The sequence below is a fragment of the Ursus maritimus genome, unplaced genomic scaffold (genome assembly GCF_017311325.1).
Source record: "Ursus maritimus isolate PB19 unplaced genomic scaffold, ASM1731132v1 scaffold_1, whole genome shotgun sequence".
Taxonomy (NCBI): Eukaryota; Metazoa; Chordata; class Mammalia; order Carnivora; family Ursidae; genus Ursus; species Ursus maritimus.
The window spans coordinates 8950794-8964189 of NW_024423343.1; the positions used below are offsets into that span (position 1 = coordinate 8950794).

The 13396-nt window shown below is 43.2% G+C and overlaps 1 protein-coding gene across 1 annotated transcript in view; it reads right to left on the reverse strand.

The window, feature by feature from the left end:
• CAB39 (calcium binding protein 39) overlaps positions 1–13396 on the reverse strand; it is an 86826-nt gene that overhangs the window by 22168 nt on the left and 51262 nt on the right. The window contains exons 3-4 of the mRNA XM_040639229.1: positions 3178–3342; positions 919–1037 (exon numbers count right to left, since the gene is read on the reverse strand). Of these exons, the coding sequence (XP_040495163.1) occupies positions 919–1037; positions 3178–3342 (284 nt within the window). The remainder of the gene's footprint in view (positions 1–918; positions 1038–3177; positions 3343–13396) is intronic.

Genomic DNA, 13396 nt, shown 5'->3' on the forward strand with positions numbered 1-13396 from the left:
AACAGAATGCTGGCATCAAACACATGCACTGACTCATGCTTTGTCTAAACAAGTTTGAACTTGGGGGAAGTGTTAAACCACAGAGATATGAATCAGAGGGAGGGAGGCTATAAAGCGAGGGGTAGGAGAGCAAGCTGATTCACGCCAACAGGCATGCCAGTAAAACGCCTGTCCGCCAATTTAACAGAACAGCACCAATGCTGGGACAAACAGATGCACCCCAGACCCAGGGCTGGCAAACACCTCTTGTGTGAAATGACAGGAGGTGATCTTGCCGATCAGGGAGGCTCACTACTGAGGGAGACGAAGATTTTTCTTTTGTTTTGAAGTTTTTAGGCTTTTTTGGTTTTTGTTTGTTTTTTGATACTAACAAACTACCATAAATGCCTTATTAGTCCAGTCGTTAATCCCAGGAAGATGCGCAGTGAATTACCAACTAAATGGGTTAGTGAGCGGACACACACAGGTGAAAAGCAAAGGGCAGACTTCATAACCATGTTCTTTGTTGACGGATCCAGCTCCGCTTCCTCGGCAGCTTCTACTGCCTCATGGTGTGCATGTCTGTCCAAAGAAGACGTCTCTAAACACATCTTTTAAGTAAGAGTTCATTTAAACTTTTAAAATTTCTAGAGACTAGAAGTAAGACCACAGATGACTTTTTTCCTTCAGTAGTGCAGGATTTGAGAATTTAAGGGCTCATGATTCACCCACCTTTAAACTCCCATGGGTATTTTCAAATTCAGTTTAGCTCACTGGCTGAATTTTAAGGAGGGAAATGTGTTTAAGATGTATGGAAAAACGAGCTGACTGAACTACAGAGAAAATACTTTCCCACATTTACCATCCTGTCTTTGCCCAAGACCATCTTTCCTTTTTATTTTTCAACTGAGAATATAAATTTTGTTACATTGTACATACCCTTTCAATAACATGAACAAAATATTCTGTTGAGTGCAGATGTATTCAACAGTAGGAGTTCTTGTACCAATTTGTCTTCTGAGAATATTGTTGAAAATTTGAGCCACGTCTTTTTTGCCCTATTAGGAATACAATCATTAAAATGTTTACCCGACTAACCACCAAAAAGCCCATCCACCCTCCCGAGTAAACTCAAATTAAGGCATTGTATATCTGTAATTATGACTGATTATCTGACTTTGAAATGTTCACAGATATTAAATTTTCTTATTTATAATCCCAAATTCTAAGTTTCAATAGTATACTATTTTTAACATGAGCAATATGTCTACAAAGTGAAATCTTACTACATATAATTTCAACCATTTCTAACCCTTAGTATCATGTGGACTCAGACATGAGAACTAAAACCTTGCTATATGCTTACAAGGTTCAGGGATCTGATTCCCAGCCATATGGAACGAAACAAATAAAATGCTCGTGTTGTAAACAATACATATAATTTCCTTTTATACTGACGGAAGGAAGAGAAGCTGCATTCTGCTAGTATAATAAAACTGAAAGAGTCCTGTAAACGGCTGAGCTTTCATTGCAAGTAGACATTTCCCCCTATTAAGCTAGGTCTACTTCAGAGAGATTTTTATATAGATTAATAATGAAGGCTCTAAGTACCACATGATGTAGCAGTTCAGAGACCAGAATTCTACACCTGTACTTTACTAAACAAAACAGAAGGACATGACTGCTGTACAGCGAACCTTATAACTGGAAAACTGCACGAGAAATTAGCACATGGAAAACAGGCCCACGAGATTTTTCAGAATGGCCACCCGGTATGAGGCTGACAAGCCTGAAGGGAAGTAAGTGAAATGCTAGCCTTCCAGCGCCAGAGATCGTCCCGGGGCCTGCAGTAGGCCAGGAGGAGCACTGGCAATCTCTAAGAACACATCTCAAAGGCACACACTGCTCTTAAATTTAAGTTTCAAATGAATATTAAATTCAGTGTCCAGGTCGGGGAATGAGATGGGTGGACAAAGCAGAAGGAACTGGACATTCCAGTGCATTCCCAACTTCGCAGAGGAAACAGAAATTGCTGTTGGTGGAATTGGATATGTTATTAAAAATACATGAAATCATCTCTATAAATGGAAATATCATTTTTATCTGTTCTACAGGAGAGAAGTAAATTTTTATTGTCCATTATTATCAATATTATATTCAAGTAACCTATGAACCACACCCTCCCATCATTCTCCAAAATTGAATGTGATTATCCGTCTGCCATTCTCTCCCCTGATTTTTCAAGCACCTGCGAAGGCATCTAATTGATCACTCAGGGTGATGAACACTGGGCTTAAAACAAAGCAAACCCATGACAAAGACTCAGAGAAACCTACTCATAACTCCGCTAGAGCCCTTCATTACCATATATGCTTTCCAGACTACCTTTCCGACTGGTATCAAGGACCATTATGCTCACTGTTAAATTCACCAAATATCTAACATGGCACGATTCAGCTGTATAAGCTTGGGCAATAATATCAAATGCCTACCAGGGCCAGGCAGGAGACACAGTTGGGTAAGGGAGGCCCTGAGACAGAAAAGCAAGCTGATGTCTGCAGCGTGCCATGGCATGGCGGCTGCTCTGTGCCAGCTGAGGGGCCATGTAGGCCTACAGGCTCAATGTTACCAGAGTCAAAGTTTTCACAGGAAGCCAGAAATTCAAAACTGCATATAAAGTCTCCTGCTATTTAACTGTTTTCCTAATTTCAGCATTTAAAAGTAGTGCCAAGCAAACAGAACTTATGATCTCTGCTGCAATGAGTTCTCGGCAGGTTAAAAAAATAAAAACAAAAAAACCCAAAACCAAAACACAACTGGATATCCCCTAAGATCTCCCTACCTCTAACATTCTACGGTCTTCTTTAGATTGTTGACTCCTTGAGAACCCAAGGCCAGTGAATTATGTAAAATAGCAGCTATTTATTAAATATAATGTAAACAAAAGGGCACAACAGATACCTAAGACACTTCATATACAGTGTGGTGAAACAGGAGGAGACCTGGCCTAAGCCTGGGGCGGCCCTGAGCTCCTGCCCGGCTCCGCTAATGAGGCAGGCAGCCCGGGCACGCTTACACGTCAGGAAGCCCTGAGCCAAGAGCCTGATGGGACTCTTAGGATCTTTCAAAGGAGAGAACACACGGAAAAGGACCATGAAGGAGGTACTGTTTTTGAAAAATACGAAATTGCTTTCTTACCTCAAAGTCAATGAGCTGTAAGTCAGCCACCAGGGTGCTGAGGAGCCCGCTGTTGTACAGCTCCTGGGCGAGCTGCGCCACTGCCTCTGTCTGTGGCTCTTTTTCATTCGTGCCATACAGGATTTCTTTCATGGCAACCAGGTTTTTGGAAACTTCTTCTGTGGCCTGATTTTGGGGGAGAGTAGAAAAACAACTTCTTTAAAAAAACCTGTGACATATGTCCATGGTTACATACCTTCTCTCTATATTATATATCCATAAAGCTACGTAAAAGACACGCAGGTGGGTGAGCCCCGTCCCTGCCCTCGGGAGCCGAGCACTGGGCGTGTATGCACACGTTTGAGGACTGACACACGCGTTCCAGAGGGAAGGCCAGCAGATTCGCGACATGTACGCTTGAATGCTGAAAACAATGTTATTAGGTAGAAACAGAACAGGGAGAGAAGGTTCAATTCTGCCTTCCACGGGAGGGAAACGACATGGAAGAGGCCCCCTTGAGCCGACCCCGAGAACGGAGAGCCACTGACAAGCAAGAACGAGGGAAAAGGAGACCGAGGGAAAGGAATGGCATGAGGTGGGGATGAGAGGGGGGAGAAGCACAGAGTCTGTATGAGGAAAGGTGTGGAGGGAACAAGGGAATGACAGCAGAAGGCAGCTTTGAATGCCGAGCTAAAATGTTAGCAATAAATAACCACCAAAGAGCTTCCACTTCCGGCTAAGACAGAGGAACAAGAGCCAGATCTACCCTCCCCATGAAAAAGATGAAAAAATAGGAGAAATTATATGAAACAATAAGTTTTAAACACTGAACTTCAGACAGCACAGGACGGTGACCCTTGCGAGAAGGGGAACAAATGAAGCGAAACTCACAACTGCCCCAGCTGATGGCCTGGAGTTTCCAGGCCACAGCGCAGGGAGGGGGGAAAGGCAGGCACAACAAGCAGTCTCCAGGAGTTGAGGAGAGAGAGCTGGGAATCCGCAGGGCAGAGCACCAGAGAGGAGAGGTGTGTGCAAAGACACACTGCTTCTCAGCGGAGTACTGCTAAGCCCATGCATGTGAGGAGCACACCCCAAGTCAGGGAGCAGCCGTGGAGCTCTTTCCACGTAGGCTGCCATCTCTTGTCTTCTCCAGAGAACCTCCTGTCAGCTTCTTTATTCTTTTAAGAAAGGTAGTGCTAATGTTCCAATCCCATCTAGGATGGAATGATGCAGAAGACACGAGACCATGACTTCCCTATAAATGTCACAAATGTTAACGAAGCCGAAGGCTATACCATTAAGAATTCCTGCAATTAAATCACATAATTCATTTGAAGCCAGGTCTTTGAGTGACACTGCAATGAAGGGTTTAACTCTTCTCACTATTCAATTTAACCTCATTAACAGCCCATCATTGGACACTGTGGAGGTATTTCTGAATTCTGAAGGACATCCAAAAGACCAGCTATCACTCTCACATCTGCATCATCTGCAAATCTGATAGGTATACCTCCCACGGCCTCAGTCATTAACCAAAACACCGAAAAGGAAAGAACTCTGAACAGAACCATTATGCCTTTGAATCATCATTCTCTTTTCATTAATGATCTACTAATAATCTTTGGGCATGGTAGCTCAGCCTCGGACATATAAACTTATTTCCAAATCATATTCAAAGGGCTTTATCGTTAAATACTTGGATAAAATAACATTTGACCCTTGAACAACAAGGGTCTGAACTGTGCTAGTTCACTTATACACGTGTTTTTTATAGGACAGTACTATAAACGTATTTGCTCTTCCTTATGATTTTCTTAATAACATTTTCTTTCCTCTAGCTGACTTTATTGTAAGAATACGGTATACAATATATATAACATACAAAATGTGTTAACTGTTTATGTTATCAGCAAGGCTACGGTCAGCAGTAGGCTACTAGTAGTTAAGTTCTGGGGGAGTCAAAAGTTTTATGTGGATTTTTGACTGTGTGGGGGGTCGGCGCCCCTTACCCCTGTGTTGTTCAAGGGTCAGCTGTATACTATTTCTTTCACATTTCCTGAATATAAGACAATGAAATTAATTTGGTATAACTTTTTCCTAAGCCTATGCTGATTTCTACTGACTATGACTTTCTTTTCCATTAAATGTTTAAAATCATCCTAATAATCCTATGAAGAACTTCTTCAGTATCAGCAGTCGGCAGAATCTTTACCTTCTCCAGTCAGCTTTACTGCCCTATTCTGTGAATGCCTTAGATTTCTGACATGAGCTCATCATCCCACATACCACGTTTAAGTACCCCAAAATGTACTTTTTGGGGGCCAGTACATAAAATCATTTATCAACAGAAAATGTTCTCTTATAAACTAATTATATGTGTTATTTCTGTAATTTTATTTTATGAATCTTTATTCTTAAGATGATTTTCTCTGACAGGGAAGAGCCTGGCACTGTGTGCATTTCCTGAGTGTATTATCTGTTGATTTTACACCAGTGACCCTAAGTAGCAGGCTCAGCCCCCTGTGTGACTCTGGCCACATCATAGTGCTGAGGCTCTTGGCAACCTTTATATGCCTCAGCTTTACATATGCTCTTCTTTGAAATCATGGTATCATTCTAGATTTGAATTCAGACCATATTCTATGCTTTCTCTGACAGCAAAAGATGAATAAGAAGGGAGGGGGGTGATAGCTAAAAGGTATGAGGTTTCTTTTGAAGTGATGAAATGTTCTAAAACGGACTGTGGTTACAGTTGCACATTATCTGTGAATCAACTAAAAACCACCGAAATGTACACTTTAAATGGGTGAACAGTATGTGTGAGTTATCTCAATAAAGCTATTAAAAAAAAAAACAGGGAGGAGAGAAGGAAATAGAAAGCAATTAATGGTATTTCTTAGATGAAAGGCAACCTGGACCCACATGTAAAGCCCTCTTCTTCCCTCTCAGAAGACGACACTGTCACCTTTATTATGGGTTGGAGGGGGAGGACACCAGTGGCATCCCATATCTGCTAACCACTGTACTTGTCTGCTTATGCGGATCCTCCTGGTTTCCACTCACCCTCTGGCTTTCTGAGGAACTCACTCGTCTGTTTTCTCACCTCCTTCTCATACAGCCAACCCCCTCTCCCTTGATTTGTTCCCCCAATCGGTTTTAAATATGATCAAGACTCCCATTAACAAAATCAAATAAGCTCTCCCTTGGCCAACCCACAGCCCCTCCCAGCTACTGCCCACCAGTAAGCAAGCGTCTAAAAAGCGTCCACCTGTGTGCGCTACAGTCCACATCTCCTTCCTGGTCCCTCCCAGCCCAATCCCATGGGGCTTCTCCACCTAGTACTTTACAGCTTTTAGCCAGTCACCAAAGACCTGCCTGCCAGGAAATACAATTCTCTGTCTTTAGTACATGTTAGCTCTTGGCAGCATCTGAAGGTGTTGATTACACTCTTCTTTTAAAACTGCTCCTCCCTTGTCCTCTGTGACTCATCACCACCCTAATTTTTCCTGCCTGTCTCTCTGGTTGCTCCTTTGCCTCCTTCTTGGCTCATTCCTCTTGCCGAGGCCATTTAAATATTGGGAATTCCTCAAGACAGGCTACAAGGCCTATTCTTCTCATTCTATCATCTCTCCCAAAGTGATGTCATCCACACCCACAGCTTTAATTAACACCTCAATGCAGATACCTCACAGATTCCTATCTCTAATCCAGTTCTCTTACTAGTACAGTCAGCAGCCTATTTGAAATGTCTCCACTTGAATGTCTCAAGGTACCTCAAACCTAACACAACTGAAAACAGAATTCATGATCTTGCCTGATATTCTTCGCCTTGTTCTCTATTTCAGGGACTGATACCACTACTGATGCTCTTATACATGTTGGAAACTTGGAAGCCATCCTCAACCCTTCCCTCTTTCTCACCCTGCCCCAATATTTAATTCATCACCCTGTCTCCCAAATCCATCCATTTATCCCCACACCACCCCCCCACCCCCCCGCCCAAGTCAGAGTCCCCACAATTCTTGCCTGGACTACTATAAGTAGCCCACTGACTGATTTCCTTGAATTCCCTACAATCCATTCTCCATATCACAACTAGAATGATCCTTTCTTAACACAAATACAATTGTCATGACTTCTGCTTCAAAAATGCTCCCATTACCTATTGCTCTTGGGATGGAGAAAATTTCTTAACATGGCCCGTAAGACCCTGCACGGTCTGACCGTCCCTGTCTGACCTTACTCTACAGTTCCTCCCTCAGCATCTATACGCCCCTCCTCTGGTCACACTGGTATCCTTTCGGGATCCCTGCACATGTGGTTTCCTAGGCCCAGGCCCTGCCCCCACCTCTTGGCCAACTCACATTCTCTCCTCATCTCTCAGCTCAATGATCACTTCCTCAGGAGTCTTTCTTGCTAAGCTCTACCATACATTTACCACCACCAGCAGCTTCTTTTCTCACAGTTGTATGGAATTCTGCTTTTCCTTGTGATTTCTTTTCTTTTTTTTAAAGATTTTATTTATTTATTTGACAGAGAGAGAGACAGCCAGCGAGAGAGGGAGCACAAGCAGGGGGAATGGGAGAGGAAGAAGCAGGCTCCCAGCAGAACAGGGAGCCCGATGCGGGGCTTGATCCCAGGACCCCGGGATCAGGCCCTGAGCCGGAGGCAGATGCTTAACGACTGAGCCACCCAGGCGCCCCTTCCTTGTGATTTCCAATTAATGTGTTCCCTTCTGCTCCACCAGGAACCCAGCACTGGCAGGTGTGCCATACATGCTTGATGAATGGCTAAAAATTGGTACTCTTGATCACCAGGATACCGGAAAAAAAAATCCCAATGAAAACTGGATGTAGGGAAATACGATGTTATCACACCAGGAAGGCAAGGAATTCCTAAAAAGTGTAGTGCATCCAAGAAAGGCAATCTACCTGACAGAGCTACAGCAGTGAGCAATGAACACAAATCCCTGTGTTCTCACAGACAACAGTCTGGAAGAAGACACCCCAAGCCAAGCATAGTCTGCCTAGGAGGACAGGGAAGAGGAATACTTTTGTTTTTCACTCGCTCTACTTCAGATGTGTATGTTTTACAATTTACATTTTACTTTTACATCCATGGTTAGTTTCCATCTACAGAGGATAACCAGCAGCAGGATATAAAAAAAACAAAACTCATCAACCTTCTTATTTGTTAGCAGTCCTGATACATGAGAGAGATTAAGTTCATATTTCAATTGATGACTTTTAATTTTATGCATATTTCAACTATTTCTGTGATTTCTGTTCCCCATTACATGGATTAATTGCAAGCTGATTAAACAAACCTTAAAAAAAAAAAAAAGAAAGATGTCCAAATTTTACTAAAAGATGATCAGAAAACCTTGGGCACCCGGGTTGCTCAGTTGGTTAAGCGTTCGCCTTTGGCTCAGGTCATGATCCCAGGGTCCTGGGATGGAGTCCTACACTGGGCTCCCTGCTCAGCGGGGAGTCTTGCTTCTCCCTCTCCTTCTCCCTCTGCCCCTTCCCCTGCTCGTGATCTCTCTCTCTCTCTCTCAAAATCTTAAAAAAAAAAATGATCAGAAAACCTTAAGAAGTATTTCACCAGAAAAGGTGATGCGGCACACGCTTACTGAATGAAGATAGTAGACAGAATAAACTTGTCCGTTCTTGTGTCGGTTTGGCTTGGCGTCCTTCATCAGCGTTCACATCAGGGAGCCCGCCTAGTCCCCCATCTTTGGCCTGCTGGCATTAAGTCAACATGTTCTCTGCCTCTCTGACCACATCCTCCTTACTGCACCTCCCTGTCTGTCCCTTCACACCTACCGAGTAAGCGAGTCACACTTAACCACCTCTCCAAGCACTATATACCCTTTCAAGCTGCGGAGACCATCGTGTCACCTAACCCACTGGGCTCCTTAATGACCATGTTACCTGTCCCGCTAAGACTGCATGTTTCAGCGCTGCGCGTGCCCACAGCAACAAGTCTCTTGTTCCCCTAAACAATGTTGGATGTCCTTCACTGAAACTTTCTCTACTTCCGCTCCCAGGGTTCTGAGCACTGCAGAGAAAGTGCTGGAAACCTATGTACACTTAGTTTGCTAAAATTCATGCTGTTCGACGGCCTTCAATCCGGTCAGAAACATTTCTTCAAACTGGATTATTTCTAACCAGTCACTCTCAGTAGCAGATGGTTCAAAATTGCTCCACTTTCCTCAAGAGACTTCAGTGTCTCTCTCTCTCTGCTCCCTATCTGAACATCTAGCTTCACTCCTTCCATGCTGAGATAAGACTTCATAATGAAAACATCCTCAACTTCTCCATCCATCTTGACGCACTTTCGCCATCCTCCAACTCAACCCTGGACACACATGAGAAGCACTTGGGGGACTTTTTAAAAAGGTGCCAATCCCCGCAAGAGACTTATTAATGACAAAAGGAAAAATAGTACTTTCACATGCAGACACCATCATAACCATGTGACAGAAGTAAGTGAATAGTAACGGGACCATTGACCTCACATGCCTCCTGGCACCGCCAACGGTACAGTGTTACTTCTGTGATTTTCTTGCCAAAAAGGCATCACCTGCATTGAATCATGAGGAAACATCAGCCAAACCCAAACTAAGGAACAGTCTACAAAATAACTGGCCAGTACTTTTCAAAAAGTGTCAAGGTCATGGGAGTCAATGGAAGACTGGGACACTGTTCCAGATTAAAGGAGAGTAAGGAGATGTGACAATTTAATGCAATGTGTCATCCTGAACTGGATCCTGGGCCAGAAAAAGGACATGAGTAGGACAACTGATGAAATCTGAAAAAGACCCATGGATTAGTTAATATTATCATATAAATGTCAGTTTCCTGATTCTGATCATTAGACTGGTTATGAAAAATGTTAACGTTAGGGGAAGCTGGGGGAAAGGTACTCTTTTTGCAACCATCTTATAAGTCTAAAAAGTTCACCCACTCTCTTATTTTGCTTTTTCTTCACAGGTGAGAGGCATCCCTCCCGAGCTCCAAGGCTGATGGCTCTATGTATGTGTGCTGGAGAAAGGGTCCCTTGCCTCCAGTCCCCCATGTGCAATTGTGCCAGTTGTGTGGCCTCGTGGAAGGTGCACATTCCATACCTTAAGATCTCAAATTCCAAATACAGGCTCTCCCAATTATCTACTGCCCCATCCTCTCTCTTCACTCTCTTGCCCTGACATCTTTGTCTCTCCTCAAGCGACCCTGAGTGCTCACATTACCCCTCTCCACTCTTGGAGCCCCCACACCCACAAAGCCCTCCCTCACTTCCCCCGCTGTCTTCCCTCTGATGCCACAGCAGTTGCTACCCTGTTTCAGCCCCCAGCCTTGTAGGGTCAGATCTTCTCATCTCTACCTCTCATTTCCCTAACTTATTACAGGGCTTTGGAAAAGGCTTGCTTATACTTTTTTAGTCCCTCCCCGCTCCAATGTCTATGATGGTGACTTACACATCGTCTGACTTCATGATTTTGCTAATTGACTCAATTGTCTAAGACATTTCATCAGTTGAACACGGTGTTCTGGGACACAGATGCTACCCTTGGGTGGCCAGTGAGTGTCATATTAAGTTTCATGGGCACGGACTACTAAGAGCAGCCGATTGTTTTACAAATACATGGTCATGAAGAGAAGCACGTGCAAGAATGAGCCCCCTCATGAGCAGCCACTCCCTTGACTGGAAAACGATGTGGCTCATGCCTCACTCGTCATGCTGCCGTGGATCGTGCTGGTGCTCTGTCTAGGTAAGAAGCACACAACTCTAAGTTCTTAGTTGTTTTCTTGAGGCTTTCTGAGCCACACACGATGGGAATCTGGGGATACTCAGCGGAGCAGAGTCACAGAGGGAAGAATTTGGGGCCTGACAGAGCTTCTCAGGGTGAGGGCTCCAAGGTGAGAAGCACTCTTGCTAACTGCTGGGGGCCAGGCATATTAATCCTATGCCAGAAGCCTCACTGACTTCCACGTACAACTGACTGGTAACAAACTTTATTTTTAATTAATATCTCCAAGAGATATTTTTAAATTACATGATTTAAGTTACAGGATCAACTTAAGTAGTAACCAATATTCCAAAGTTCCTATCTCACACTCACTTCACTAGTCACACTATCAGAACTATATCTCTTTCCCTTCCAGCGTGAGGACATAGGAGTGACTTCAAATTTTTAAGTGTATATCCATATAATAACTTCTTCAATTAGAACTATGGCTGGGAGCCTTTCCACTGCTAGTTTTCTCATTAAAAAATACAGCAAAGTGGGAAAATAAGAAATTAGTAAGCCAAACACTAGTAAAAATCGCTTATATCAAGATCTCCAAAAACTCAGAAGGTTCTGAGTTAAATCTCTTGCCTTAAGCCCAATGCTCCCTCAGTATCCATCACTGTACTATTTTACCATCCTTAGTGGCAACCACTCAGACACAAAGTAGAGATTCGAAAATACAATTTTAGAAGACGAAAGGAGATACTCACTTACCCATTAGTGCTTCTAGACCATGTTCCTGACGTACTCATAGTCCTTTCCACCCACTCCTCCTCTGGACCCAACAAGGCCTATCTACTCGGCAGATCTCAAAGTGGCCTCATAGTAGGAGTGAAAGGTGATAAGGTGGTTCCTCACAGATGCAGGCACAGGGTTGTGGGGTAGAAGACTGGGTCTGCCCACTCTCTCACCTTCAGTTTTTAGTACAGTTACTAGCTAAGCCTAACTTTAAATATAAAGTACACTTAAAGATAAACACAGCAAAAGTAATACGTTTAAAGTAATACTGATTTAGAAATTAAAGGGCAAAAAAACCCTTTAAAAAAGATATTCTACTTCATAATAATAATTAAGTCAAAGTAGTACAATATTTTTTCCCTCCCACCAGAGGTAAAGACTTCTTCTTTTTTTTTTTTATTTTTTTTAAAGGTTTTTTTTATTTATTTATTTATTCGACAGAGATAGAGACAGCCAGCGAGAGAGGGAACACAAGTAGGGGGAGTGGGAGAGGAAGAAGCAGGCTCATAGCGGAGGAGCCTGATGTGGGGCTCGATCCCATAACACCGGGATCACGCCCTGAGCCGAAGGCAGACGCTTAACCGCTGTGCCACCCAGGCGCCCCAGAGGTAAAGACTTCTAAAAGAAGTCTGGTGGGTGAAAAATAAATTGGTACAACAAACTGGATGGCAATTTGACAAAATGTATCAAAAAGCTTTAAAAGATGCACTCTCTGTAAATCACACATTATACTTCTAGGAATTTACCCTAGGGAAATAGATAATTACACAAAGATATAAGTATAAGCAGTGTGATTTATAATAGCAAAGAATTAGATGAGAAGTTATCCCACTGAACTGATTAAATTACAATGTGCCCATAAAATGGAAGACCACGGCAAGCTTTAAAGATAACGAAGTAGATCTATACTGACATGGCAAGATGTTAACATTAAAAGGAAAGATAAACCAGGTTACAGAATAGTATGATCCCACATTCATTTACTTACTTGCCCAGGAGAGAGAGGGAGGGGGAACATATGAATGAGACTCTGTAAGGATATCCTACCATGTCAACAGGAGTCACTTCATATGGTAGTGGAATGAGGAGGAGCTTTAAATATAAAGATATATATATAGAAATCAATCACAACTATTAGGCATAATGAAAGGAGCACAGCTCTCTCACATACCTCCCCCAGATGCCTTGCACCCCCTTGTTACCTACAGAGTGTTTAGGAAAAGAGAGAGGAGTTGCAGATGTCAGCCTCCTCTTCCCCCACCAAATGACTTCAAATGAACAGGGCTTTGGCCAATAGATGCTGAAGTAAGGAGGAAGAATCTGATGACGAAGGTTGTGAGCCAGGAACATGAAGGAAACATTTCTTTCTTTTTAAAGAAGATTTTATTTTTAATTAATCTCTACATCCAACATTGGGCTCAAACTTACAACCCCAAGATCAAGAGTCCCATGCTCAGGGCGCCTGGGTGCCTAAGTCTGTTAAGCCTCTGCCTTAGGCTCAGGTCATGATCTCAGGGTCCTGGGATCAAGCCCCGCGTTGGGCTCCCTGCTCTAGGGGAGTCTACTTCTCCCTCTCCCTTTGCCCCTCCCCCTGCTCATGCTCCTTGTCTCTCTCCCAAATAAATAAAATATTAAAAAAACAAAAAACAAAAAACAAAACAGTCGCATGCTCTCCTGACTTGAGCCAGCCAGGTGCCCCAAGGCAACATT